At 49.2% G+C, this 26,717-nt stretch overlaps 1 protein-coding gene across 2 annotated transcripts in view; it reads right to left on the bottom strand.

The window, feature by feature from the left end:
- The window catches only part of SGO2 (shugoshin 2), a 149,066-nt gene that overhangs the window by 23,335 nt on the left and 99,014 nt on the right, over nucleotides 1–26,717 (bottom strand). For both annotated transcript variants that reach the window (XM_063932716.1, XM_063932715.1), the window contains one exon: nucleotides 19,737–19,825. In XM_063932716.1, the coding sequence (XP_063788786.1) occupies nucleotides 19,737–19,825 (89 nt within the window). The remainder of the gene's footprint in view (nucleotides 1–19,736; nucleotides 19,826–26,717) is intronic.

Here is a 26,717-nt window from a genome sequence, read left to right on the forward strand (position 1 = left end):
TAAGTTTGTTGAAACTTATCGAGGGTTTCATGTTTTTTGAGTTTATCCCCCAAAGTTGAAATTTCTTGATTACATTTAATCAGCATCAATTCATCATGCTTTATCAAAATTCCAATCAGATCTAGTGAGAATTGTGTGAAAACTTTTTCCCATGCCTCTTTAAGTGTATTATTTGCCAAATCATATGATGGAAAGATTTTTGGACGTAGGCCTCTCGGGATGATATTTAATTTTAGATAGTTCTCAAAGGTGGCCTTGTTCCACCAGGTCCTCGTCTGTTTCATCAGAGTTTGTTTTAAGGTGTAAAGATCATTCCGCCAATCCTCCACATTGGATTCTTCCATATTATCATTTCCAAAAACACTTTCCATATAAGTCCTCAATTTTTCCCTCCTTTCGTCTAGCTCTTGGCTTATACTAAAGTTTGACATATTAGAATTGTTATCCCCTAGTCACGGGTGTAGTTAGATATCAATTTATTTTGATTTTCAAAGAATAAATTTTTAGTAAGTCCGTGCTAACAAAGAAGGGTTGAAAAGTTCAACCCAAAACAATAGGTTGCATTAGAAAGGGGTAGGGAAAGGGGATATTGTTGCACAGGAGACTAAATTTGAATAGATTCTACTATTAGTTGCAAGTATTGATTGTTTATCAGAAAGAACCCCTAATGTCAATTTATATAGTATACAAATACATGGATAGGGGGTGCTACCACAGATCATACAATAACTGTAAAAGGAAAAGGAGAAGAAGAAAAGGATCTGTTTCCGGTGCACACAAATGTAAAAATAAGAATTTACTTACCGATAATTCTATTTCTCGTAGTCCGTAGTGGATGCTGGGAACTCCGTAAGGACCATGCTGGGAACTCCGTAAGGACCATGGGGATTAGCGGCTCCGCAGGAGACTGGGCACAAAAGTAAAAGCTTTAGGACTACCTGGTGTGCACTGGCTCCTCCCCCTATGACCCTCCTCCAAGCCTCAGTTAGGATACTGTGCCCGGACGAGCGTACACAATAAGGAAGGATTTTGAATCCCGGGTAAGACTCATACCAGCCACACCAATCACACTGTACAACCTGTGATCTGAACCCAGTAAACAGCATGATAACAGAGGAGCCTCTGAAAAGATGGCTCACAACAATAATAACCCGATTTTTGTAACAATAACTATGTACAAGTATTGCAGACAATCCGCACTTGGGATGGGCGCCCAGCATCCACTACGGACTACGAGAAATAGAATTATCGGTAAGTAAATTCTTATTTTCTCTGACGTCCTAGTGGATGCTGGGAACTCCGTAAGGACCATGGGGATTATACCAAAGCTCCCAAACGGGCGGGAGAGTGCGGATGACTCTGCAGCACCGAATGAGAGAACTCCAGGTCCTCCTCAGCCAGGGTATCAAATTTGTAGAATTTAGCAAACGTGTTTGCCCCTGACCAAGTAGCTGCTCGGCAAAGTTGTAAAGCCGAGACCCCTCGGGCAGCCGCCCAAGATGAGCCCACTTTCCTTGTGGAATGGGCTTTTACAGATTTTGGCTGTGGCAGGCCTGCCACAGAATGTGCAAGCTGAATAGAACTACAAATCCAACGAGCAATAGTCTGCTTAGAAGCAGGAGCACCCAGCTTGTTGGGTGCATACAGGATAAACAGCGAGTCAGATTTTCTGACTCCAGCCGTCCTGGAAACATATATTTTCAGGGCCCTGACTACGTCCAGCAACTTGGAGTCCTCCAAGTCCCTAGTAGCCGCAGGTACCACAATAGGCTGGTTCAAGTGAAACGCTGAAACCACCTTAGGGAGAAATTGAGGACGAGTCCTCAATTCTGCCCTGTCCGTATGAAAAATTAGGTAAGGGCTTTTATAGGATAAAGCCGCCAATTCTGAGACACGCCTGGCTGAAGCCAGGGCCAACAGCATTACCACTTTCCATGTGAGATATTTTAAATCCACAGTGGTGAGTGGTTCAAACCAATGTGATTTTAGGAACCCCAAAACTACATTGAGATCCCAAGGTGCCACTGGAGGCACAAAAGGAGGCTGTATATGCAGTACCCCTTTGACAAACGTCTGAACTTCAGGAACTGAAGCCAGTTCTTTCTGGAAGAAAATCGACAGGGCCGAAATTTGAACCTTAATGGACCCTAATTTTAGGCCCATAGACAGTCCTGTTTGCAGGAAATGACCCAGTTGAAATTCCTCTGTAGGGGCCTTCCTGGCCTCACACCACGCAACATATTTACGCAAAATACGGTGATAATGTTGCACGGTTACATCCTTCCTGGCTTTGATCAGGGTAGGGATGACTTCATCCGGAATGCCTTTTTCCTTCAGGATCCGGCGTTCAACCGCCATGCCGTCAAACGCAGCCGCGGTAAGTCTTAGAACAGACAGGGTCCCTGCTGGAGCAGGTCCTTTCTTAGAGGTAGAGGCCACGGGTCCTCCGTGAGCATCTCTTGAAGTTCCGGGTACCAAGTCCTTCTTGGCCAATCCGGAGCCACGAGTATAGTCCTTACTCCTCTCCTTCTTATGATTCTCAGTACCTTGGGTATGAGAGGCAGAGGGGGGAACACATACACTGACTGGTACACCCACGGTGTTACCAGAGCGTCCACAGCTATTGCCTGAGGGTCCCTTGACCTGGCGCAATATCTGTCTAGTTTTTTGTTGAGGCGGGACGCCATCATGTCCACCTTTGGTTTTTCCCAACGGTTCACAATCATGTGGAAGACTTCTGGTTGAAGTCCCCACTCCCCCGGGTGGAGGTCGTGTCTGCTGAGGAAGTCTGCTTCCCAGTTGTCCACTCCGGGAATGAACACTGCTGACAGTGCTATCACATGATTTTCCGCCCAGCGAAGAATCCTTGCAACTTCTGCCATTGCCCTCCTGCTTCTTGTGCCGCCCTGTCTGTTTACGTGGGCGACTGCCGTGATGTTGTCCGACTGGATCAACACCGGCTGACCCTGAAGCAGAGGCCTTGCTTGACTTAGGGCATTGTAAATGGCCCTTAGTTCCAGGATATTTATGTGAAATGACGTTTCCATGCTTGACCACAAGCCCTGGAAATTTCTTCCCTGTGTGACTGCTCCCCAGCCTCTCAGGCTGGCATCCGTGGTCACCAGGACCCAGTCCTGAATGCCGAATCTGCGGCCCTCTAGAAGATGAGCACTCTGCAACCACCACAGGAGAGATACCCTTGTCCTTGGAGACAGGGTTATCCGCTGATGCATCTGAAGATGCGATCCGGACCATTTGTCCAGCAGATCCCACTGAAAAGTTCTTGCGTGGAATCTGCCGAATGGAATCGCTTCGTAAGAAGCCACCATTTTTCCCAGGACCCTTGTGCATTGATGCACTGACACTTGGCCTGGTTTTAGGAGGTTCCTGACTAGCTCGGATAACTCCCTGGCTTTCTCCTCCGGGAGAAACACCTTTCTCTGGACTGTGTCCAGAATCATCCCTAGGAACAGCAGACGTGTCGTCGGAATCAGCTGCGATTTTGGAATATTTAGAATCCACCCGTGCTGTCGTAGTACTACTTGAGATAGTGCTACTCCGACCTCTAACTGTTCCCTGGACCTTGCCCTTATCAGGAGATCGTCCAAGTAAGGGATAATTAAGACGCCTTTTCTTCGAAGAAGAATCATTATTTCGGCCATTACCTTGGTAAGACCCGGGGTGCCGTGGACAATCCAAACGGCAGCGTCTGAAACTGATAGTGACAGTTCTGTACCACAAACCTGAGGTACCCTTGGTGAGAAGGGCAAATTGGGACATGGAGGTAAGCATCCTTGATGTCCAGAGACACCATATAGTCCCCTTCTTCCAGGTTCGCTATCACTGCTCTGAGTGACTCCATCTTGAATTTGAACCTTTGTATGTAAGTGTTGAAGGATTTCAGATTTAAAATAGGTCTTACCGAGCCGTCCGGCTTCGGTACCACAAACAGCGTGGAATAATACCCCTTTCCCTGTTGTAGGAGGGGTACCTTGATTATCACCTGCTGGGAATACAGCTTGTGAATGGCTTCCAATACCGCCTCCCTGTCGGAGGGAGACGTTGGTAAAGCAGACTTCAGGAACCGGCGAGGGGGAGACGTCTCGAATTCCAATTTGTACCCCTGAGATACTACCTGCAGGATCCAGGGGTCCACTTGCGAGTGAGCCCACTGAGCGCTGAAATTCTTGAGACGACCCCCCACCGTACCTGAGTCCGCTTGTAAGGCCCCAGCGTCATGCTGAGGACTTGGCAGAAGCGGGGGAGGGCTTCTGTTCCTGGGAAGAGGCTGCCTGCTGCAGTCTTTTTCCCCTTCCTCTGCCCCGGGGCAGATATGAGTGGCCTTTTGCCCGCTTGCCCTTATGGGGACGAAAGGACTGAGCCTGAAAAGACGGTGTCTTTTTCTGCTGAGAGGTGACCTGGGGTAAAAAGGTGGATTTCCCAGCCGTTGCCGTGGCCACCAGGTCCGATAGACCGACCCCAAATAACTCCTCCCCTTTATACGGCAATACTTCCATATGCCGTTTGGAATCCGCATCACCTGACCACTGTCGCGTCCATAACCCTCTTCTGGCAGAAATGGACAGCGCACTTACTCTTGATGCCAGAGTGCAAATATCCCTCTGTGCATCTCGCATATATAGAAATGCATCCTTTAAATGCTCTATAGTCAGTAAAATACTGTCCCTGTCCAGGGTATCAATATTTTCAGTCAGGGAATCCGACCAAGCCAGCCCAGCACTGCACATCCAGGCTGAGGCGATTGCTGGTCGCAGTATAACACCAGTATGTGTGTATATACTTTTTAGGATATTTTCCAGCTTCCTATCAGCTGGCTCCTTGAGGGCGGCCGTATCAGGAGACGGTAACGCCACTTGTTTTGATAAGCGTGTGAGCGCCTTATCTACCCTAGGGGGTGTTTCCCAACGCGCCCTAACCTCTGGCGGGAAAGGGTATAATGCCAATAATTTTTTAGAAATTAGCAGTTTTTTATCGGGGGAAACCCACGCTTCATCACACACCTCATTTAATTCATCTGATTCAGGAAAAACTACGGGTAGTTTTTTCACACCCCACATAATACCCTGATACTTGTAGTATCAGAAATGTTCAAAACCTCCTTCATTGCTGTGATCATGTAACGTGTGGCCCTACTGGAAAATACGTTTGTTTCCTCACCGTCGACACTGGAGTCAGTGTCCGTGTCTGGGTCTGTGTCGACCATCTGAGGTAACGGGCGCTTTAGAGCCCCTGACGGTGTTTGAGACGCCTGGACAGATACTAACTGATTTGCCGGCTGTCTCATGTCGTCAACAGTCTTTTGTAAAGTGCTGACGCTATCACGTAATTCCTTCCATAAGACCATCCAGTCAGGTGTCGACTCCCTAGGGGGTGACATCACTATTACAGGCAATTGCTCCGCCTCCATACCATTTTCCTCCTCATACATGTCGACACAACGTACCGACACACAGCACACACACAGGGAATGCTCTGATAGAGGACAGGACCCCACTAGCCCTTTGGGGAGACAGAGGGAGAGTTTGCCAGCACACACCAGAGCGCTATATATATACAGGGATAACCTTATATAAAAGTGTTTTTCCCTTATATAGCTGCTGTATTTATTAATCTGCCAAATTAGTGCCCCCCCTCTCTTGTTTTACCCTGTTTCTGTAGTGCAGGACTGCAGGGGAGAGTCAGGGAGACGTCCTTCCAGCGGAGCTGTGAGGGAAAATGGCGCTTGTGTGCTGAGGAGATAGGCTCCGCCCCCTTCTCGGCGGCCTTTCTCCCGCTTTTTTAAGGAAAAACTGGCAGGGGTTAAATGCATCCATATAGCCCAGGAGCTATATGTGATGTATTTTTTGCCATCTAAGGTGTTTTTATTGCGTCTCAGGGCGCCCCCCCCCCAGCGCCCTGCACCCTCAGTGACCGGAGTGTGAAGTGTGCTGAGAGCAATGGCGCACAGCTGCGGTGCTGTGCGCTACCTTATTGAAGACAGGACGTCTTCTGCCGCCGATTTCCCGGACCTCTTCAGTCTTCTGGCTCTGTAAGGGGGCCGGCGGCGCGGCTCTGGGACCCATCCATGGCTGGGCCTGTGATCGTCCCTCTGGAGCTAATGTCCAGTAGCCTAAGAAGCCCAATCCACTCTGCACGCAGGTGAGTTCGCTTCTTCTCCCCTTAGTCCCTCGGTGCAGTGAACCTGTTGCCAGCAGGACTCACTGAAAATAAAAAAACCTATACTTAAACTTTTTCACTAAGCAGCTCAGGAGAGCCACCTAGTGTGCACCCTTCTCGTTCGGGCACAAAAATCTTAACTGAGGCTTGGAGGAGGGTCATAGGGGGAGGAGCCAGTGCACACCAGGTAGTCCTAAAGCTTTTACTTTTGGGCCCAGTCTCCTGCGGAGCCGCTAATCCCCATGGTCCTTACGGAGTTCCGAGCATGGTCCTTACGGAGTTCCCAGCATCCACTAGGACGTCAGAGAAAAATAACTTATTATAACCTTAAAATGTAGAGAAGAATATACTATTTCATCCGAGTCTTCTCAGATGAACTAATGCGAAATATTAAAAAAATAAGAATTTACTTACCGATAATTCTATTTCTCATAGTCCGTAGTGGATGCTGGGACTCCGTAAGGACCATGGGGAATAGCGGCTCCGCAGGAGACTGGGCACAAAAGTAAAAGCTTGAACTAGCTGGTGTGCACTGGCTCCTCCCCCTATGACCCTCCTCCAAGCCTCAGTTAGGATACTGTGCCCGGACGAGCGTACATAATAAGGAAGGATATTGAATCCCGGGTAAGACTCATACCAGCCACACCAATCACACCGTACAACCTGTGATCTGAACCCAGTTAACAGTATGATAAACGAAGGAGCCTCTGAAAAGATGGCTCACAACAATAATAACCCGAATTTTGTAACAATAACTATATACAAGTATTGCAGACAATCCGCACTTGGGATGGGCGCCCAGCATCCACTACGGACTATGAGAAATAGAATTATCGGTAAGTAAATTCTTATTTTCTCTAACGTCCTAAGTGGATGCTGGGACTCCGTAAGGACCATGGGGATTATACCAAAGCTCCCAAACGGGCAAGAGAGTGCGGATGACTCTGCAGCACCGAATGAGAGAACTCCAGGTCCTCCTCAGCCAGGGTATCAAATTTGTAGAATTTAGCAAACGTGTTTGCCCCTGACCAAGTAGCTGCTCGGCAAAGTTGTAAAGCCGAGACCCCTCGGGCAGCCGCCCAAGATGAGCCCACCTTCCTTGTGGAATGGGCATTTACATATTTAGGCTGTGGCAGGCCTGCCACAGAATGTGCAAGCTGAATTGTACTACAAATCCAACGAGCAATAGTCTGCTTAGAAGCAGGAGCACCCAGCTTGTTGGGTGCATACAGGATAAACAGCGAGTCAGATTTCCTGACTCCAGCCGTCCTGGAAATATATATTTTCAGGGCCCTGACTACGTCCAGTAACTTGGAGTCCTCCAAGTCCCTAGTAGCCGCAGGCACCACAATAGGCTGGTTCACGTGAAACGCTGAAACCACCTTTGGGAGAAATTGAGGACGAGTCCTCAATTCTGCCCTATCCGTGTGAAAAATCAGGTAAGGGCTTTTATAAGATAAAGCCGCCAATTCTGAGACACGCCTGGCTGAAGCCAGGGCTAACAGCATTACCACCTTCCATGTGAGATATTTTAATTCCACAGTGGTGAGTGGTTCAAACCAATGTGATTTTAGGAACCCCAAAACCACATTGAGATCCCAAGGTGCCACCGGGGGCACAAAAGGAGGCTGTATATGCAGTACCCCTTTGACAAACGTCTGGACTTCAGGCACTGAAGCCAGTTCTTTTTGGAAGAAAATCGACAGGGCCGAAATTTGAACCTTAATGGACCCTAATTTTAGGCCCATAGACAGTCCTGTTTGCAGGAAATGTAGGAAGCGACCCAGTTGAAATTCCTCTGTAGGGGCCTCTTTGGCCTCACACCACGCAACATATTTTCGCCAAATGCGGTGATAATATTTCGCGGTTACATCCTTCCTGGCCTTTATCAGGGTAGGGATGACTTCTTCTGGAATGCCTTTTTCCTTCAGGATCCGGCGTTCAACCGCCATGCCGTCAAACGCAGCCGCGGTAAGTCTTGGAACAGACAAGGTCCCTGCTGGAGCAGGTCCTTTCTTAGAGGTAGAGGCCACGGGTCCTCCGTGAGCATCTCTTGAAGTTCCGGGTACCAAGTCCTTCTTGGCCAATCCGGAACCACGAGTATAGTTCTTACTCCTCTCCTTTTTATGATTCTCAGTACTTTTGGTATGAGAGGCAGAGGAGGGAACACATACACTGACTGGTACACCCATGGTGTTACCAGAGCGTCCACCGCTATTGCCTGAGGGTCCCTTGACCTGGCGCAATATCTGTCTAGTTTTTTGTTGAGACGGGACGCCATCATGTCCACCTTTGGTTTTTCCCAACGGTTTACCATCTCTTGGAAGACTTCTGGATGAAGTCCCCACTCCCCCGGGTGAAGGTCGTGTCTGCTGAATAAGTCCGCTTCCCAGTTGTCCACTCCCGGAATGAACACTGCTGACAGTGCTATCACATGATTCTCCGCCCAGCGAAGAATCCTTGCAGCTTCTGCCATCGCCCTCCTGCTTCTCGTGCCGCCCTGTCTGTTTACGTGGGCGACTGACGTGATGTTGTCCGATTGGATCAATACCGCCTGACCCTGAAGCAGGGGTTTTGCTTGACTTAGGGCATTGTAAATGGCCCTTAGTTCCAGAATGTTTATATGAAGAGATGTTTCCATGCTTGACCACAAGCCCTGGAAATTTTGTCCCTGTGTGACTGCTCCCCAGCCTCTCAGGCTGGCATCTGTGGTCACCAGGATCCAATCCTGAATGCCGAATCTGCGGCCCTCTAGTAGATGAGCACTCTGCAGCCACCACAGAAGAGACACCCTTGTCCTTGGCGACAGGGTTATCCGCTGATGCATCTGAAGATGCGATCCGGACCATTTGTCCAGAAGATCCCACTGAAACGTTCTTGCATGGAATCGCTTCGTAAGAAGCCACCATTTTTCCCAGGACCCTCGTGCACTGATGCACTGACACCTGGCCTCTGGGAGAAACACCTTTTTCTGGACTGTGTCCAGAATCATTCCTAGGAACAGGAGACGTGTCGTTGGAATCAGCTGCGATTTTGGAATATTTAGAATCCACCCGTGCTGACGTAACACTAACTGAGATAGTGCTACTCCGACTTCTAACTGTTCCCTGGACCTTGCCCTTATCAGGAGATCGTCCAAGTAAGGGATAATTAAAACGCCTTTTCTTCGAAGAAGAATCATCATTTCGGCCATTACCTTGGTAAAGACCCGAGGTGCCGTGGACAATCCAAACGGCAGCGTCTGAAACTGATAGACAGTTTTGTACTACAAACCTGAGGTACCCTTGGTGAGAAGGGTAGATTGGGACGTGGAGATAAGCGTCTTTGATGTCCAGAGACACCATATAGTCCCCTTCTTCCAGGTTTGCTATCACTGCTCTGAGTGACTCCATCTTGAATTTGAACCTCTTTATGTAAGTGTTCAAGGATTTTAGATTTAAAATTGGTCTCACCGAGCCGTCCGGCTTCGGTACCACAAACAGCGTGGAATAATACCCCTTTCCCTGTTGTAGGAGAGGTACCTTGATTATCACCTGCTGGGAATACAGCTTGTGAATGGCTTCCAAAACTGCCTCCCTGTCGGGGGGAGACTTTGGTATAGCAGACTTCAGGAACCGGCGAGGGGGAGACGTCTCGAATTCCAGTTTGTACCCCTGTGATACTACCTGCAGAATCCAGGGGTCCACTTGCGAGTGAGCCCACTGCGCGTTGAAATTTTTGAGACGGGCCCCCACCGTGTCCGAGTCCGCTTGTAAAGCCCCAGCGTCATGCTGAAGACTTGGCAGAAGCAGAGGAGGGCTTCTGCTCCTGGGAAGAGGCTGCCTGGTGCAGTCTTTTTCCTCTTCCTCTGCCCCGGGGCAGAAATGAGTGGCCTTTTGCCCGCCTGTACTTATGGGAACGAAAGGACTGAGTTTGAAAAGACGGTGTCTTTTTCTGCTGAGAGGTGACCTGGGGTAAAAAGGTGGACTTTCCGGCCGTTGCCGTGGCCACCAGGTCCGATAGACCGGCCCCAAATAACTCCTCCCCTTTAAACGGCAATACTTCCATATGTCGTTTGGAATCCGCATCCCCTGACCACTGTCGCGTCCATAACGCTCTTCTGGCAGAAATGGACATAGCACTCACTCTTGATGCCAGGGTGCAAATATCCCTCTGTGCATCACGCATATATAGTAATGCATCCTTCAAATGCTCTATAGTTAGTAATATACTGTCCCTATCCAGGGTATCAATATTTTCAGTCAGGGAATCCGACCACGCAACTCCAGCACTGCACATCCAGGCTGATGCGATTGCTGGTCGCAGTATAACACCAGTATGTGTGTATATACCCTTCAGGATATTTTCCAGCCTTCTATCCGCTGGTTCTTTGAGGGCGGCCGTATCAGGAGACGGTAACGCTACTTGTTTAGATAAACGTGTGAGCGCTTTATCTACTCTAGGGGGTGCTTCCCAACGCGCCCTAACCTCTGGCGGGAAAGGGTATAGTGCCAATAATTTATTAGAAATTAGCACTTTTTTATCGGGGGAAACCCACGCTTTATCACACACCTCATTTAATTCATCTGACTCAGGAAAAGCTACTGGTAGTTTTTTTACTCCCCACATAATACCCTTCTTTGTGGTACTTGTAGTGTCAGAAATGTTCAATGCCTCCTTCATTGCCGTGATCATGTAACGTGTGGCCCTACTGGACATTACGTTTGTCTCCTCACCGTCGACACTGGACTCAGTATCCGTGTCTGGGTCTGTGTCGACCCACTGAGGTAACGGGCGTTTTATCGCCCCTGACGGTGTCTAAGACGCCTGGACAGGCACTAATTGATTTGTCGGCTGTCTCATGTCGTCAACAGTTTTTTGTAAAGTGCTGACATTGTCACGTAGTTTTTTAAATACAACCATCCAGTCAGGTGTCGACTCCCTAGGGGGTGACATCACTAATACAGGCAATTGCTCTGCTTCCACATCATTTTCCTCCTCATACATGTCGACACAATCGTACCGACACCCAGCACACACACAGGGAATGCTCTGATAGAGGACAGGACCCCACTAGCCCTTTGGGGAGACAGAGGGAGAGTTTGCCAGCACACACCAGAGCGCTATATATATATATAGGGATAACCTTATATAAGTGTTACTCCCTTTTATAGCTGCTGTTCATAATTTAGCTGCCAATAGTGCCCCCCCTCTCTTGTTTTTACCCTGATTCTGTAGGGACTGCAGGGGAGAGTCAGGGAGCCGTCCTTCCAGCGGAACTGTGAGGGAAAATGGCGCTTGTGTGCTGAGGAGATAGGCTCCGCCCCTTCACGACGGCCTTATCTCCCGCTTTTTTCTGGAAAACTGGCAGGGTTTAAATACATCCATATAGCCCAGGAGCTATATGTGATGTATTTCTTTTGCCATCCTAAGGTATTTCTGTTTTTATTGCGTCTCAGGGCGCTCCCCCCCAGCGCCCTGCACCCTCAGTGACCGGAGTGTGAAGTGTGCTGAGAGCAATGGCGCACAGCTGCAGTGCTGTGCGCTACCTTAGTTGAAGACAGGAACGTCTTCTGCCGCCGATTTCACCGGACCTCTTCGTTCTTCTGGCTCTGTAAGGGGGCCGGCGGCGCGGCTCCGGGACCCATCCAGGCTGAACCTGTGATCGTCCCTCTGGAGCTAATGTCCAGTAGCCTAAGAAACCCAATCCACTCTGCACGCAGGTGAGTTCGTTTCTTCTCCCCTTAGTCCCACGATGCAGTGAGCCTGTTGCCAGCAGGACTCACTGAAAATAAAAAACCTAAAATAAACTTTTACTCTAAGCAGCTCAGGAGAGCCACCTAGCATGCACCCTTCTCGTTCGGGCACAAAAATCTAACTGAGGCTTGGAGGAGGGTCATAGGGGGAGGAGCCAGTGCACACCAGCTAGTTCAAGCTTTTACTTTTGTGCCCAGTCTCCTGCGGAGCCGCTATTCCCCATGGTCCTTACGGAGTCCCAGCATCCACTTAGGACGTTAGAGAAACATGAATACAGTAATATGTGAATTGACAAGACTATGTGTGATAGAAAGAGAGAATAAATGTAAAAGACTTCCGGCTGAGCGTCTTTTTATGTGTCTATTACCAATCCAAACTGTCTCATATAGTTGGGTCCGGGATTGTTGGTGCTGCTGACTGCAGCTATTGGCTTGTCGGCGCTCAGAAGAGGAGCACCGCCATAGATCAAATGCAGCAGAGCTGATTGCAGCCTGGGGCTGCAGAAGGAGCTGGACAGAGCTTGTGAGCAGAAGCCCCGTCATAGCCTCCTCTACATTCCGGTAATGAGCGGTGAGGCAGCTCACACTACCGCCGCTCACTTGCTATGTATTGCCTGCCATATGGGGTCTGTAAATCCGGTAAATCCTTTTCACATGCAGAGTTACTATAGCACACGATACCGTACAGATAGATTGCAAATCAGAATAATAATGGAGAACAATGGTCTAATAATAATAATAATAATAATAATAATAATAATAAGAATTTACTTACCGATAATTCTATTTCTCGGAGTCCGTAGTGGATGCTGGGGTTCCTGAAAGGACCATGGGGAATAGCGGCCCCGCAGGAGACAGGGCACAAAAAAGTAAAGCTTTACTAGATCAGGTGGTGTGCACTGGCTCCTCCCCCTATGACCCCCCTCCAGACTCCAGTTAGGTACTGTGCCCGGACGAGCATACACAATAAGGGAGGCATTTTGAATCCCGGGTAAGACTCATACCAGCCACACCAATCACACCGTACAACTTGTGATCTAAACCCAGTTAACAGTATGACAACAGAAAGGGCCTCTTAAAGATGGCTCCTTAACAATAACCCGAATTAGTTAACAATAACTATGTACAAGTATTGCAGATAATCCGCACTTGGGATGGGCGCCCAGCATCCACTACGGACTCCGAGAAATAGAATTATCGGTAAGTAAATTCTTATTTTCTCTATCGTCCTAAGTGGATGCTGGGGTTCCTGAAAGGACCATGGGGATTATACCAAAGCTCCCAAACGGGCGGGAGAGTGCGGATGACTCTGCAGCACCGAATGAGAGAACTCCAGGTCCTCCTTTGCCAGGGTATCAAATTTGTAAAATTTTACAAACGTGTTCTCCCCCGACCACGTAGCTGCTCGGCAGAGTTGTAATGCCGAGACCCCTCGGGCAGCCGCCCAAGATGAGCCCACCTTCCTTGTGGAGTGGGCTTTTACAGTTTTAGGCTGTGGCAGGCCTGCCACAGAATGTGCAAGTTGAATTGTGTTACAAATCCAACGAGCAATCGACTGCTTAGAAGCAGGTGCGCCCAACTTGTTGGGTGCATACAATATAAACAGCGAGTCAGATTTTCTGACTCCAGCCGTCCTTGCAATGTATATTTTTAAGGCTCTGACAACGTCCAACAACTTGGAGTCCTCCAAGTCGCTAGTGGCCGCAGGCACCACAATAGGTTGGTTCAGATGAAATGCTGATACCACTTTAGGGAGAAAATGCGGACGAGTCCGCAGTTCTGCCCTATCCGAATGGAAGATTAGATAAGGACTTTTATAAGATAAAGCCGCCAATTCAGATACTCTCCTGGCAGAGGCCAGGGCTAGTAACATAGTCACTTTCAATGTGAGATATTTCAAATCCACCTTTTTCAATGGTTCAAACCAATGGGATTTGAGGAAATCTAAAACTACATTTAGATCCCACGGTGCCACCGGAGGCACCACAGGAGGCTGTATATGCAGTACTCCCTTGACAAAAGTCTGGACCTCAGGGACAGAGGCCAATTCTTTTTGGAAGAATATTGACAGGGCCGAAATTTGAACCTTAATGGATCCCAATTTGAGACCCATAGATAATCCTGATTGCAGGAAATGTAGGAAACGACCCAGTTGGAATTCCTCCGTCGGAACCCTCCGATCCTCGCACCACGCTACATATTTTCGCCAAATGCGGTGATAATGTTTCACGGTGACTTCCTTCCGTGCCTTAATCAAGGTAGGAATGACTTCTTCTGGAATGCCTTTCCCTTTTAGGATCTGGCGTTCAACCGCCATGCCGTCAAACGCAGCCGCGGTAAGTCTTGAAAAAGACAGGGACCCTGCTGTAGCAGGTCCCTTCTCAGAGGTAGAGGCCACGGTTCGTCCGTGAGCATCTCTTGAAGTTCCGGATACCAAGTCCTTCTCGGCCAATCCGGAACCACTAGTATTGTTCTTACTCTTCTTTGCCGTATGATCTTCAATACCTTTGGTATGAGCGGCAGAGGAGGAAACACATACACTGACTGGTACACCCAAGGAGTTACCAGTGCGTCCACAGCTATTGCCTGTGGATCTCTTGACCTGGCGCAATATTTGTCCAGTTTCTTGTTGAGGCGAGACGCCATCATGTCTACAATTGGTCTTTCCCAACGGTCTATTAACATGTTGAAGACTTCTGGATGTAGACCCCACTCTCCCGGATGAAGATCGTGTCTGCTGAGGAAGTCTGCTTCCCAGTTGTCCACGCCCGGGATGAACACTGCTGACAGTGCTATCACGTGATTCTCCGCCCAGCGAAGAATCTTGGCAGCTTCTGCCATTGCACTCCTGCTTCTTGTGCCGCCCTGCCTGTTTACATGGGCGACCGCCGTGATGTTGTCCGACTGAATCAACACCGGCTTTCCTTGCAGGAGAAGTTCCGCCTGGCTTAGAGCATTGTAGATTGCTCTTAGTTCCAGAATGTTTATGTGAAGAGACTTTTCCAGACTCGTCCATACTCCCTGGAAGTTTCTTCCTTGTGTGACTGCTCCCCAGCCTCTCAGGCTGGCGTCCGTGGTCACCAGGATCCAATCCTGAATGCCGAATCTGCGGCCTTCTAATAGGTGAGCCTTCTGCAACCACCACAGAAGTGACACCCTTGTCTTTGGTGACAGGGTTATTCGCAGGTGCATCTGCAGATGCGACCCTGACCATTTGTCCAACAGATCCCTTTGGAATATTCTTGCATGGAATCTGCCGAATGGAATTGCTTCGTAAGAAGCCACCATTTTTCCCAGGACTCTTGTGCATTGATGTACTGACACTTTTCCTGGTTTTAGGAGGTTCCTGACCAGATCGGATAACTCCTTGGCTTTTTCCTCTGGAAGGAAAACCTTTTTCTGAACCGTGTCCAGAATCATTCCTAGGAACAGCAGACGAGTTGTCGGGATTAAATGGGATTTTGGAATATTCAGAATCCACCCGTGTTGTCTTAGCACCTCTTGAGATAGTGCTAAAGCTGTCTCCAGCTGTTCTCTGGACCTTGCCCTTATTAGGAGATCGTCCAAGTATGGGATAACTAATACGCCTTTTCTTCGAAGAAGAATCATCATCTCGGCCATTACCTTGGTAAAGACCCGAGGCGCCGTGGACAATCCGAACGGCAGCGTCTGAAACTGATAGTGACAGTTTTGAACAATGAACCTGAGGTACCCCTGGTGTGCGGGGTAAATCGGAACGTGTAGATACGCATCCTTGATGTCCAAGGATACCATAAAGTCCCCTTCTTCCAGGTTCGCTATCACTGCTCTGAGTGACTCCATCTTGAACTTGAACTTTTTTATGTAGAGGTTCAAGGACTTCAGATTTAGAATAGGCCTTACCGAGCCATCCGGCTTCGGTACCACAAATAGAGTGGAATAATACCCCTTTCCTTGTTGTAATAGGGGTACTTTGACTATCACCTGCTGAGCGTACAGCTTGTGAATGGCTTCCAACACCCTCTCCCTTTCGGAAGAGACGGTTGGTAAGGCAGACTTCAGGAAACGATGAGGAGGATCCGTCTCTAATTCCAACCTGTACCCCTGAGATATTATCTGCAGGATCCAGGGGTCTACCTGCGAGTGAGCCCACTGCGCGCTGTAATTTTTGAGACGGCCCCCCACTGTCCCCGAGTCCGCTTGAGAGGCCCCAGCGTCATGCTGAGGTTTTTGCAGGAGCCGGGGAGGGCTTCTGTTCCTGGGAAGGAGCTGCCTGTTGGTGTCTCTTCCCTCTTCCTCTGCCTCGTGGCAGGTACGACAAGCCCTTTGCTCTCTTATTTTTGTAGGAGCGAAAAGGCTGCGGTTGAAAGGTCGGTGCCTTTCTCTGTTGGGGAGTGACTTGAGGTAAAAAAGTGGATTTCCCGGCAGTAGCCGTGGCCACCAAGTCTGATAGACCAACTCCAAATAACTCCTCCCCTTTATACGGCAAAACCTCCATGTGACGTTTTGAATCCGCATCGCCTGTCCACTGTCGTGTCCATAAGGCTCTTCTGGCTGAAATGGACATAGCACTCACCCGAGATGCCAGTGTGCAAATATCCCTCTGTGCATCACGCATATAGATAAATGCATCCTTTATTTGTTCTAACGACAGTAAAACATTGTCCCTATCTAGGGTATCAATATTTTCAATCAGGGATTCTGACCAAACTACTCCAGCACTGCACATCCAGGCAGTTGCTATAGCTGGTCGTAGTATAACACCTGCATGTGTGTATATATTCTTTTGAATAACTTCCATCTTTCTATCTGATGGATCCTTAAGTGCGGCCGTCTCAGGAGAGGGTAACGCCACTTGTTTGGATAAGCGTGTGAGCGCCTTGTCCACCTTAGGGGGTGTTTCCCAGCGCGCCCTAACCTCTGGCGGGAAAGGGTATAATGCCAATAACTTTTTTGAAATTATCAACTTTTTATCAGGAGCAACCCACGCTTCATCACACACGTCATTTAATTCTTCTGATTCAGGAAAAACTGTTTGTAGTTTTTTCACACCATACATAATACCCTGTTTTACGGTATCTGTAGTATCAGCTAAATGTAACGTCTCCTTCATTGCCAAAATCATATAACGTGTGGCCCTACTGGAAAATACGTTTGAATTTCTACCGTCGTCACTGGAATCAGTGCCCGTGTCTGGGTCTGTGTCGACCGACTGAGGCAAAGGGCGTTTTACAGCCCCTGACGGTGTTTGAGGCGCCTGGACAGGCATTAATTGATTGTCCGGCCGCCTCATGTCCTCAACTGACTGTTTAAGGGAAGATAAACCATCACGTAATTCCACAAATAAAGGCATCCATTCTGGTGTCGACCCCCTGGGGGGTGACATCTGCATATTTGGCAATTGCTCCGCCTCCACACCAATATCGTCCTCATACATGTCGACACCACGTACCGACACACACCGCAAACTCACAGGGAATGCTCTAATGAAGACAGGACCCACTAGCCCTTTTGGGGAGACAGAGGGAGAGTCTGCCAGCACACACCACAAAGCGCTATATATACAAGGGATATCCTTATATTAAGTGCTCCCTTATAGCTGCTTTAATATATATATATATAGCCATTAATGTGCCCCCCCTCTCTGTTTTACCCTGTTTCTGTAGTGCAGTGCAGGGGAGAGACCTGGGAGCCGTTCTGACCAGCGGAGCTGTGACAGAAAATGGCGCCGTGTGCTGAGGAGATAGGCCCCGCCCCTTTTTCGGCGGGTTCTTCTCCCGCTATTTTTCCAGTCAGGCAGGGGTTAAATATCTCCATATAGCCCCTATGGGCTATATGTGAGGTATTTTTAGCCTTGTATAAGGTTTATATTTGCCTCTCAGAGCGCCCCCCCCCAGCGCTCTGCACCCTCAGTGACTGCCCAGTGAAGTGTGCTGAGAGGAAAATGGCGCACAGCTGCAGTGCTGTGCGCTACCTTATGAAGACTGAGGAGTCTTCAGCCGCCGGTTTCCGGACCTCTTCACGCTTCAGCATCTGCAAGGGGGTCGGCGGCGCGGCTCCGGGACCGGACTCCACGGCTGGGCCTGTGTTCGATCCCTCTGGAGCTAATGGTGTCCAGTAGCCAAGCAGCAAATCCACTCTGCATGCAGGTGAGTTTACTACTTTCCCCCTAAGTCCCACGTTGCAGTGATCCTGTTGCCAGCAGGACTCACTGTAAAGAAAAAAAAAACCTAAACTAAACTTTCTCTAAGCAGCTCTTTAGGAGAGCCACCTAGATTGCACCCTTCTCGTTCGGGCACAAAATCTAACTGGAGTCTGGAGGGGGGTCATAGGGGGAGGAGCCAGTGCACACCACCTGATCTAGTAAAGCTTTACTTTTTTGTGCCCTGTCTCCTGCGGAGCCGCTATTCCCCATGGTCCTTTCAGGAACCCCAGCATCCACTTAGGACGATAGAGAAAATAATAATAATAATAATAATAATATAAAATAATGACAAACTATACAATAAAATGCAATAAATAAAATGACATACTGTAAGCTGCAACAAAACTATACAACATTGAATAGAGAAGGAATAACTGATAATGTTGATGTAGGATGACTGTATAAGAACAGACAGGCAGAGACTAATGAAGTGTGCGACTCATGAAATAGTAGGTACAAGGTGCAATCGGACGGATTTTATTGTGGAACGATTGCTGGGGCGCCTTGCTGCGGTGATAGCATTAGCAAAACCACTGCTCTGGGGGATAGTCAGAGGGCGGCAGTTGGTAAAGTGCGCACAGGGCGGCCAGCGGGCAGAGAATCGGGTCAGAGGGCACGGCTGCCGGGTGCTCCAGCGTAACGGAGAATGGGCAGACTTGTTCAGTCCCACAGATGGGAAACTGTGCATCACATTATGGATCATCTGAATTAGGGACGTTACATTGCATTATCCTTTATTCATATGATGCCACAAGGCTTCCGCAGCGCTGTACAAAGTACATAAACAAATGAATTATACAAGAAAACTGCGATTTACAGTACAAGACAATGCAGGACATGGTATAAAAACATGGGTGCATCAGCGGTCATATCACTGAAATAAGCATCAGGGTGGAAGCAACCAAGGTTTCATTGCAAGGACTATGGAGTAAATGTGATAAAACTAAGAGAAGGAGAAGCACATGAGGGAAGAGGGCCCTGCTCGTAAGAGCTGACATTCTAAAGGGGAGGGGCAGACAGACAGGGGTGACACAGAGGGCATAGACAGTGAGCAGTGGGGTTAGGAGGAGAGCTGGATGGCAGTGATGAAGAAGTAGGTCTTGAGAGCCCGTTTGATGTTTTGAGGAGAGAAGGAGAGCCGCATGAGCTGTCTGTACGCCATTGCCATCTGCAAACAGGGTGAAACGCCTCCAGTCCCAGGCTACGGACAGTAAACGATTGGGAACACGTGTGATCGGACGAATCACGTGTCCTAATTACACCATGCAGGTGGTAGGGGGAGGACATAGAGACAGCAGCGCGAAAGCCTGGATCCTCCGTACATCCCCACAACTCTTCAGGCTGACAGAAGTAACGTTATGAAGAGGACGCTAATCACACGCGGGATAATATTCCCATCAATTCATACAGACAGTAGAATCCAGGCCTAGAAGGGCTAAAGTCATATTGATGGTAAAAGGTGGCCAGCAAAGGACTAACCCAGTGGTCAGAATAGCTTGGACTCTCCGTGATTTGTGTGTACACTGTATAAAACACTTGTTTACTGTGTGTGTGTGTGTGTGTGTGTATAATGAACCTGTCTTTACTATGTAACATCCTGACATAGAATCCACGTAAAAAAAGAAAAGTTCCGACTTTACCTAAATCCGGGATAGGCGTCCTGCGAGCCGGCGCTCTGATGACTGAAGCGTTCGCTCTTTCTTGTATTGGACGACAGACGATCTGAAGGCTAAAGAGAGTACAGCAGTATGACACGAGACACGTAAAGCAGAAAGTCACATCTAAACGCTGCAGGACTACAGGTTTTACTATTTCCGCCCCGGCCAGTCTTATCCTTACCGTTTCCAGGACTCACTACAAGAGGAGCCTAAGCAGCGTGTCTGCAGATAGTGACACAACAGCTTCTTGGCGCGTGTTCTGCGCCTCTACATGAAAGACGCCGCCTCAATATTACTTTGTTATTAAAGAGCTTCACATTTTCCGGATCTCCGTGATTTTGCTGCATTATTAAAACAGCATGAAGGAGGGATTTGTGTATGAGCGTCAGGCTGGACGGAGAGGTCTCTCCCCAGACACGTGCGTATTTCCTCACCTCATCATGGTCAGCCAATATGATCAGTCTAGAGTGCCGGGACATCCCACACACATCAGAGGGGGCAGCTGTAGAGGAGTAGAGCGCTATAGTAGCATGGAGTAGAGCGCTATAGTAGCATGGTGCAATGCGCTGGACGTACTAACATCCGGCTGATTGCTGTAATGTTACAGCAGAGCTGGGCCCAGTAGTGCACAATTACGGGAGCCCAACAGTCTCCAAATGATACATAACCGTGGCTATGCTTTTTTCAGTTTCTGTAGTCGTTGCAAAAAATAAGAATTTACTTACCGATAATTCTATTTCTCGGAGTCCGTAGTGGATGCTGGGGTTCCTGAAAGGACCATGGGGAATAGCGGCTCCGCAGGAGACAGGGCACAAAAGTAAAGCTTTCCGATCAGGTGGTGTGCACTGGCTCCTCCCCCTATGACCCTCCTCCAAGCCAGTTAGGTACTGTGCCCGGACGAGCGTACACAATAAGGGAGGAATTTTTGAATCCCGGGTAAGACTCATACCAGCCACACCAATCACACCGTACAACTTGTGATCTAAACCCAGTTAACAGTATGATAACAGCGGAGCCTCTGAAAAGATGGCTCACAACAATAATAACCCGATTTTTGTAACTATGTACAAGTATTGCAGATAATCCGCACTTGGGATGGGCGCCCAGCATCCACTACGGACTCCGAGAAATAGAATTATCGGTAAGTAAATTCTTATTTTCTCTATCGTCCTAGTGGATGCTGGGGTTCCTGAAAGGACCATGGGGATTATACCAAAGCTCCCAAACGGGCGGGAGAGTGCGGATGACTCTGCAGCACCGAATGAGAGAACTCCAGGTCCTCCTTAGCCAGGGTATCAAATTTGTAGAATTTAGCAAACGTGTTTGCCCCTGACCAAGTAGCTGCTCGGCAAAGTTGTAAAGCCGAGACCCCTCGGGCAGCCGCCCAAGATGAGCCCACCTTCCTTGTGGAATGGGCATTTACATATTTAGGCTGTGGCAGGCCTGCCACAGAATGTGCAAGCTGAATTGTATTACACATCCAACTAGCAATAGTCTGCTTAGAAGCAAGAGCACCCAGTTTGTTGGGTGCATACAGGATAACAGCAAGTCAGTTTTCCTGACTCCAGCCGTCCTGGAACATATTTTCAGGGCCCTGACAACATCTAGCAACTTGGAGTCCTCCAAGTCCCTAGTAGGTGCAAGGCACCACAATAAGCTGGTTCAGGTGAAACACTGACACCACCTTAGGGAGAGAACTGGGGACGAGTCCGCAGCTCTGCCCTGTCCGAATGGACAAACAGATATGGGCTTTTTTGAGAAAAAACCACCAATTTGACACTCGCCTGGTCCAGGCCAGGGCCAAGAGCATGGTCACTTTTCATGTGAGATGCTTCAAATCCACAGATTTGACTGGTTTTAAACCAATGTGATTTGAGGAATCCCAGAACTACGTTGAGATCCCACAGTGCCACTGGAGGCACAAAAGGGGGTTGTATATGCAATACTCCCTTGACAAACTTCTGGACTTCAGGAACTGAAGCCAATTCTTTCTGGAAGAAAATCGACCGGGCCGAAATTTGAACCTTAATGGACCCCAATTTGAGGCCCATAGACACTCCTGTTTGCAGGAAATGCAGGAAACGACCGAGTTGAAATTTCTTTGTGGGGCCTTCCTGGCCTCACACCACGCAACATATTTTCGCCACATGTGGTGATAATGTTGTGCGGTCACCTCCTTTCTGGCTTTGACCAGGGTAGGAATGACCTCTTCCGGAATGCCTTTTTCCCTTAGGATCCGGCTTTCCACCGCCATGCCGACAAACGCAGCTGCGGTAAGTCTTGGAACAGACATGGTACTTGCTGAAGCAAGTCCCTTCTTAGCGGCAGAGGCCATAAGACCTCTGTAAGCATCTCTTGAAGTTCCGGGTACCAAGTCCTTCTTGGCCAATCCGGAGCCATGAGTATAGTTCTTACTCCTCTACGTCTTATAATTCTCAGCACCTTAGGTATGAGAAGCAGAGGAGGGAACACATACACCGACTGGTACACCCACGGTGTTACCAGAACGTCCACAGCTATTGCCTGAGGGTCTCTTGACCTGGCGCAATACCTGTCCCGTTTTTTGTTCAGACGGGACGTCATCATGTCCACCTTTGGTATTTCCCAACGGTTTACAATCATGTGGAAAAAACTTCCCGATGAAGTTTCCACTCTCCCGGGTGGAGGTCGTGCCTGCTGAGGAAGTCTGCTTCCCAGTTTCCATTCCCGGGATGAAACACTGCTGACAGTGCTATCACATGATTTTCCGCCCAGCGAAAAGTCCTTGCAGTTTTTGCCATTGCCCTCCTGCTTCTTGTGTCGCCCTGTCTGTTTACGTGGACGACTGCCGTGATGTTTTTCCCACTGGATCAATACCGGCTGACCTTGAAGCAGAGGTCTTGCAAAGCTTAGAGCATTATAAATTTACCCTTAGCTCCAGTATATTTATGTGGAGAAAAGTCTCCAGACTTGATCACACTCCCTGAAAATTTTTTCCTTGTGTGACTGCTCCCCAGCCTCTCGGGCTGGGCTCCGTGGTCACCAGCATCCAATCCTGAATGCCGAATCTGCGGCCCTCTAGAAGATGAGCACTCTATAACCACCACAGGAGAGACACCCTTGTCCTTGGATATAGGGTTATCCGCTGATGCATCTGAAGATGCGATCCGGACCATTTGTCCAGCAGATCCCACTGAAAAGTTCTTGCGTGAAATCTGCCGAATGGAATTGCTTCGTAGGAAGCCACCATTTTTACCAGGATCCTTGTGCAATGAAGCACTGTTTTTAGGAGGTTCCTGACTAGCTCGGATAACTCCCTGGCTTTCTCTTCCGGGAGAAACACCTTTTTCTGGACTGTGTCCAGAATCATCCCTAGGCACAGCAGACGTGTCGTCGGGATCAGCTGCGATTTTGGAATATTTAGAATCCACCCGTGCTGTTGTAGCAGTATCCGAGATAGTGCTACTCCGACCTCCAACTGTTCCCTGGACTATGCCCTTATCAGGAGATCGTCCAAGTAAGGGATAATTTAGACGCCTTTTCTTCGAAGAAGAATCATCATTTCGGCCATTACCTTGGTAAAGACCCGGGGTGCCGTGGACAATCCAAACGGCAGCGTCTGAAACTGATAGTGACAGTTCTGCACCACGAACCTGAGGTACCCTTAGTGAGAAGGGCAAATTTGGGACATAGAGGTAAGCATCCCTGATGTCCCGGGACACTATATAGTCCCCTTCTTCCTGGTTCGTTATCACTGCTCTGAGTGACTCCATCTTGATTTGAACCTTTGTAAGTGTTCAAAAAAAATTTTTTAGAATAAGTCTCACCTAGCCTTCTGGCTTCAGTACCACAATATAGTGTGGAATAATACCCCTTTTCTTGTAGTAGGAGGGGTAATTTAATTATCACCTGCTGGAATACAGCTTGTGAATTTTTTCCCATACTGCCTCCTTGTCGGAGGGAGACCTTGGTAAAGCAGACTTCAGGAGCCTGCGAAGGGGAAACGTCTCGACATTCCAATCTGTACCCCCCCTGGGATACTACTTGTAGGATCCAGGGGTCCTGTACGGTCTCAGCGCCATGCTGAGAACTTGTCAGAAGCGGTGGAACGCTTCTGTTCCTGGGAATGGGCTGCCTGCTGCAGTCTTCCTCCCTTTCCTCTATCCCTGGGCAGATATGATCTTATAGGGACGAAAGGACTGAGGCTGAAAAGACGGTGTCTTTTTCTGCAGAGATGTGACTTAGGGTAAAAACGGCGGATTTTCCAGCAGTTGCCGTGGCCACCAGGTCCGATGGACCGACCCCAAATAACTCCTCTTCCTTTATACGGCAATACACCTTTGTGCCGTTTGGAATCTGCATCACCTGACCACTGTCGTGTCCATAACATCTTCTGGCAGAAATGGACATCGCATTTACTCTTGATGCCAGAGTGCAAATATCCCTCTGTGCATCTCGCATATATAGAAATGCATCCTTTAAATGCTCTATAGTCAATAAAATACTGTCCCTGTCAAGGGTATCAATATTTTTAGTCAGGGAATCCGACCAAGCCACCCCAGCTCTGCACATCCAGGCTGAGGCGATCGCTGGTCGCAGTATAACACCAGTATGTGTGTATATACTTTTTATGATATTTTCCAGCCTCCTGTCAGCTGGTCCTTGAGGACGGCCCTATCTATAGACGGTACCGCCACTTGTTTTGATAAGCGTGTGAGCGCCTTATCCACCCTAAGGGGTGTTTCCCAACGCGCCCTAACTTCTGGCGGGAAAGGGTATACCGCCCATAATTTTCTATCGGGGGGAACCCACGCATCATCACACACTTTATTTAATTTATCTGATTCAGGAAAAACTACGGTAGTTTTTTCACATCCCACATAATACCCTCTTTTGTGGTACTTGTAGTATCAGAAATATGTAACACCTCCTTCATTGCCTTTAACGTGTGGCCCTAATAAGGAATACGTTTGTTTATTCACCGTCGACACTGGATTCAGTGTCCCTGTCTGTGTCGACCGACTAAAGTAAACGGGCGTTTTAAAACCCCTGACGGTGTTTTTGAGACGTCTGGACCGGTACTAATTGTTTGTCGGCCGTCTCATGTCGTCAACCGACCTTGCAGCGTGTTGACATTATCACGTAATTTCCTAAATAAGCCATCCATTCCGGTGTCGACTCCCTAGAGAGTGACATCACCATTACAGGCAATTGCTCCGCCTCCTCACCAACATCGTCCTCATACATGTCGACACACGCGTACCGACACACAGCACACACACAGGGAATGCTCTGATAGAGGACAGGACCCACTAGCCCTTTGGAGAGACAGAGGGAGAGTTTACCAGCACACACCAAAAACGCTATAATTATATAGGGACAACCTTATATAAGTGTTTTCCCTTATAGCATCTTTTTTATATTTTATCGCCAATTTAGTGCCCCCCCTCTCTGTTTTAACCCTGTTTCTGTAGTGCAGTGCAGGGGAGAGCCTGGGAGCCTTCCCTCCAGCATTTCTGTGAGGGAAAATGGCGCTGTGTGCTGAGGAGATAGGCCCCGCCCCTTTTTCGGCGGCCTCGTCTCCCGCTCTTAACGGATTCTGGCAGGGGTTAAATATCTCCATATAGCCTCCGGAGGCTATATGTGAGGTATTTTTAGCCAAAATAGGTATTCATTTGCCTCCCAGGGCGCCCCCCTCCCAGCGCCCTGCACCCTCAGTGACTGCCGTGTGAAGTGTGCTGAGAGGAAAATGGCGCACAGCTGCAGTGCTGTGCGCTACCTTTAGAAGACTGAGGAGTCTTCTGCCGCCGATTCTGGACCTCTTCTTACTTCAGCATCTGCAAGGGGGCCGGCGGCAAGGCTCCGGTGACCATCCAGGCTGTACCTGTGATCGTCCCTCTGGAGCTGATGTCCAGTAGCCAAGAAGCCAATCCATCCTGCACGCAGGTGAGTTCACTTCTTCTCCCCTAAGTCCCTCGTTGCAGTGATCCTGTTGCCAGCAGGACTCACTGTAAAATAAAAAACCTAAGCTAAACTTTTCTAAGCAGCTCTTTAGGAGAGCCACCTAGATTGCACCCTTCTCGGCCGGGCACAAAAATCTAACTGGCTTGGAGGAGGGTCATAGGGGGAGGAGCCAGTGCACACCACCTGATCGGAAAGCTTTACTTTTGTGCCCTGTCTCCTGCGGAGCCGCTATTCCCCATGGTCCTTTCAGGAACCCCAGCATCCACTAGGACGATAGAGAAATACTGATGCTACTTTTACCCTTTTTTGGGGGGTTTGTTTTGAGAGAGAGAGAGAGAGAGGGAAAGAGAGGGGGAGGGGGAGGGAGGAAAGAGAGGGGGAGGGAGGAAAGAGAGGGGGAGGGAGGAAAGAGAGGGGGAGGGGGAGGGAGGAAAGAGAGGGGGAGGGGGAGGGAGGAAAGAGAGGGGGAGGGGGAGGGGGAGGGAGGAAAGAGAGGGGGAGGGGGAGGGGGGAGGGAGGAAAGAGAGGGGGAGGGAGGAAAGAGAGGGAGAGGGGGAGGGGGAGGGAGGAAAGAGAGGGGGAGGGGGAGGGAGGAAAGAGAGGGGGAGGGGGAGGGAGGAAAGAGAGGGGGAGGGGAGGGAGGAAAGAGAGGGGGAGGGGGAGGGAGGAAAGAGAGGGGGAGGGGGAGGGAGGAAAGAGAGAGGGAGGGGGAGGGAGGAAAGAGAGAGGGAGGGGGAGGGAGGAAAGAGAGAGGGAGGGGGAGGGAGGAAAGAGAGAGGGAGGGGGAGGGAGGAAAGAGAGAGGGAGGGGGAGGGAGGAAAGAGAGAGGGAGGGGGAGGGAGGAAAGAGAGGGGGAGAGGGAGGAAAGAGAGGGGGAGAGGGAGGGGGAGAGGGAGGGGAGGGAGGAAAGAGAGGGGGAGAGGGAGGGGGAGGGAGGAAAGAGAGGGGGGGAGGGAGGGGGAGGGAGGAAAGAGAGGGGGAGAGGGAGGGGGAGGGAGGAAAGAGAGGGGGAGAGGGAGG

The sequence above is a fragment of the Pseudophryne corroboree genome, chromosome 7, assembly GCF_028390025.1.
Source record: "Pseudophryne corroboree isolate aPseCor3 chromosome 7, aPseCor3.hap2, whole genome shotgun sequence".
Taxonomy (NCBI): Eukaryota; Metazoa; Chordata; class Amphibia; order Anura; family Myobatrachidae; genus Pseudophryne; species Pseudophryne corroboree.